At 51.9% G+C, this 2,216-nt stretch overlaps 1 protein-coding gene across 1 annotated transcript in view; it reads left to right on the plus strand.

Moving 5' to 3' along the window:
• Nucleotides 1-550: 550 nt before the first annotated feature.
• The window catches only part of LOC125040206 (repulsive guidance molecule B-like), an 8,380-nt gene continuing 6,714 nt past the window's right edge, over nucleotides 551-2,216 (plus strand). The window contains exon 1 of the mRNA XM_047634755.1: nucleotides 551-679. Within this exon, the coding sequence (XP_047490711.1) occupies nucleotides 551-679 (129 nt within the window). The remainder of the gene's footprint in view (nucleotides 680-2,216) is intronic.

Consider the following 2,216-nt stretch of genomic DNA (forward strand, 5'->3'; position numbering starts at 1 on the left):
TGTTGTTGTTTTTGTCTGTTTGTTGTTGTTGTTGTTTCGGGGGACGGTTAGTTTTTTTTTTCTTCTTAGTTTCTTTGTTTTGTCCTCATTCTTCATCTTCTTTCTCCGCTTCCTCTTCTCATTCTGAAACTCTTCTTTCACCTCCTCCTTTTCTTCTTCTTCTTCTTCTTCTTCTTCTTCTTCTTCCGTTTTTTCCGTGTCATCTTTTACAGAAGGAAAATTTATTTTAGCTCTGGTAGATACAAAGAAACAAGAAACCAAAGCAGTGGTTCATTCGTCCATACGTTCACACAGTCATTCGTTCACTCGTTCACTCGTTCAGTCGTCCACTTCACTCGTTCACGATCTGCTCGCCTCGGCTTCAACTTCGAGGGAAGTTTTCATATTGGACTTTGCTTGCTTGCTTTCGTGTGTGTGTGTGCGTGTGTGTGTGTGTTTGTGTGTGTGTGTGTGTGTGTGTGTGTGTGTGTGTGTGTGTGTGTGTGTTGTGCGCGCGCGCCCTCGTTAAAACCTTTCATCTTACGACAGCGCTTATTCGTGGGAACGAGAAATGACTCTTTTAGCTCCTCTCCTTGCAACATCCGAAGGAGCGAGGGTTGCAAGGTGCGTGATGCGAGTGTGCAACAGCGCCGAGGGAGAGAAAGAGACGGACGGCCGCCCGTCGTCCATCACTGTCAACGTCTGAAGTATCATTATGACGTCACGGCTGATATGGCGTCTGCATACACCCGCGATATGGATCATCTCAGCGCGCCACGACTTTATTTGTGTCATTATCCATTAAAAGCGACACGCCTCTCTCTCTGTGCGCTTCTTATCGGGTCTCTGCCGCCTCGCTGTCATTAGGGTCCCAAAAGCCGCCCGCTGTGACGTCGCCGAAGCAGATGCATCGCCGGGGACACGGGTTATGACGTCATCTAAATAATCAAAGAAAACGGGGTTGCGTCATCCCAGGGTAAACTTCGCCAATAAAGTCTTGAATGGAGGTATGTGGAGGGGAGGGTGGTCTGGGGCGGATGGTTGAGGATGGAAGGGGTTAGAGAGAGAAGGGATAGAGATGGAGAAGACTCGGCTCATCATCATCATCATCAGCATCCTCCTCCTTCTCCTCCTCCTCTCCTTTTCCTCATCCACCTCCTTTCTTTTCCTTCTTCCCTCCCCCCTCCTCCTCCTCTTCTCTTCCTTCTCCCATCCCTCTCTCCTCCTCTCCTCCTCCTCCTCCTCCTCCTCCTTCTCCTCTCCTGTTCATCGTTCCCATCATTTTCATCCCTGCTTCCTCTCCTCCTCCTCTCCTCCTCCTCCTCCTCCTCCTCCTCCTCCTCCTCCTCCCCCCCCTCCTCCTCTCCTCCTCCTCCTCCTCCTCCTCCTCCTCCTTCTCTCCTATTCCTCCTTTCCATCATTTTCATCCTTGCTTCCTTTCCCTCCTTCTTCCCCACCTCCTCCACACACACACACACACACACACACACACACACACACACACACACACACACACACACACACACACACACACACACACACACACACACACACACTCACACACACACTCACACACACACACACACACACACACACACACACACACACACACACACACACACACACACACACACACACACACACACACACACACACACAGACACACACACACACACACAGACAGACACACACACACACACACACACACACACACACACACACACACACACACACACACACACACACACACACACACACACACTGTCACACACACACACACAGACAGAGACACACACACACACACACACACACACACACACAACACACACACACACACACACACACACACACAAACGCACGCACGCAGTCCCTCTTACTCACCCACTTTTTTTCCCCCCTCTGTATTAATCTTGCATGGCGCTGCGGCCGGAGTGGTTTGAGGGGGGGTGGGGGGGGGGGGGGGGGCAGGAAGTATGTAGCTTCCGTCATGCACAAGTATTGATTGCCTGGGATGGGGGAGTGGATCGGAGTGGGAGTGTGGGTGTGGAGTGGTTGTGGGTGTGGGTGAGTGTGGATGGGAGTGGGAGTGTGGGTGTGGGGGTGGAAGTGTGGGTGATTGTGGGTGTGGGGATGGAGTGTGTGTGGGGGTGTGGGGTGAGTGTGGGTGGACGAATGTGGAGAGAGAGGGAAGGGAGAGTTAAGGGGGAAATGGGAAGAAGGGGGGAGGGGAAAAGGGA

The sequence above is a fragment of the Penaeus chinensis genome, chromosome 3, assembly GCF_019202785.1.
Source record: "Penaeus chinensis breed Huanghai No. 1 chromosome 3, ASM1920278v2, whole genome shotgun sequence".
NCBI lineage: Eukaryota > Metazoa > Arthropoda > Malacostraca > Decapoda > Penaeidae > Penaeus > Penaeus chinensis.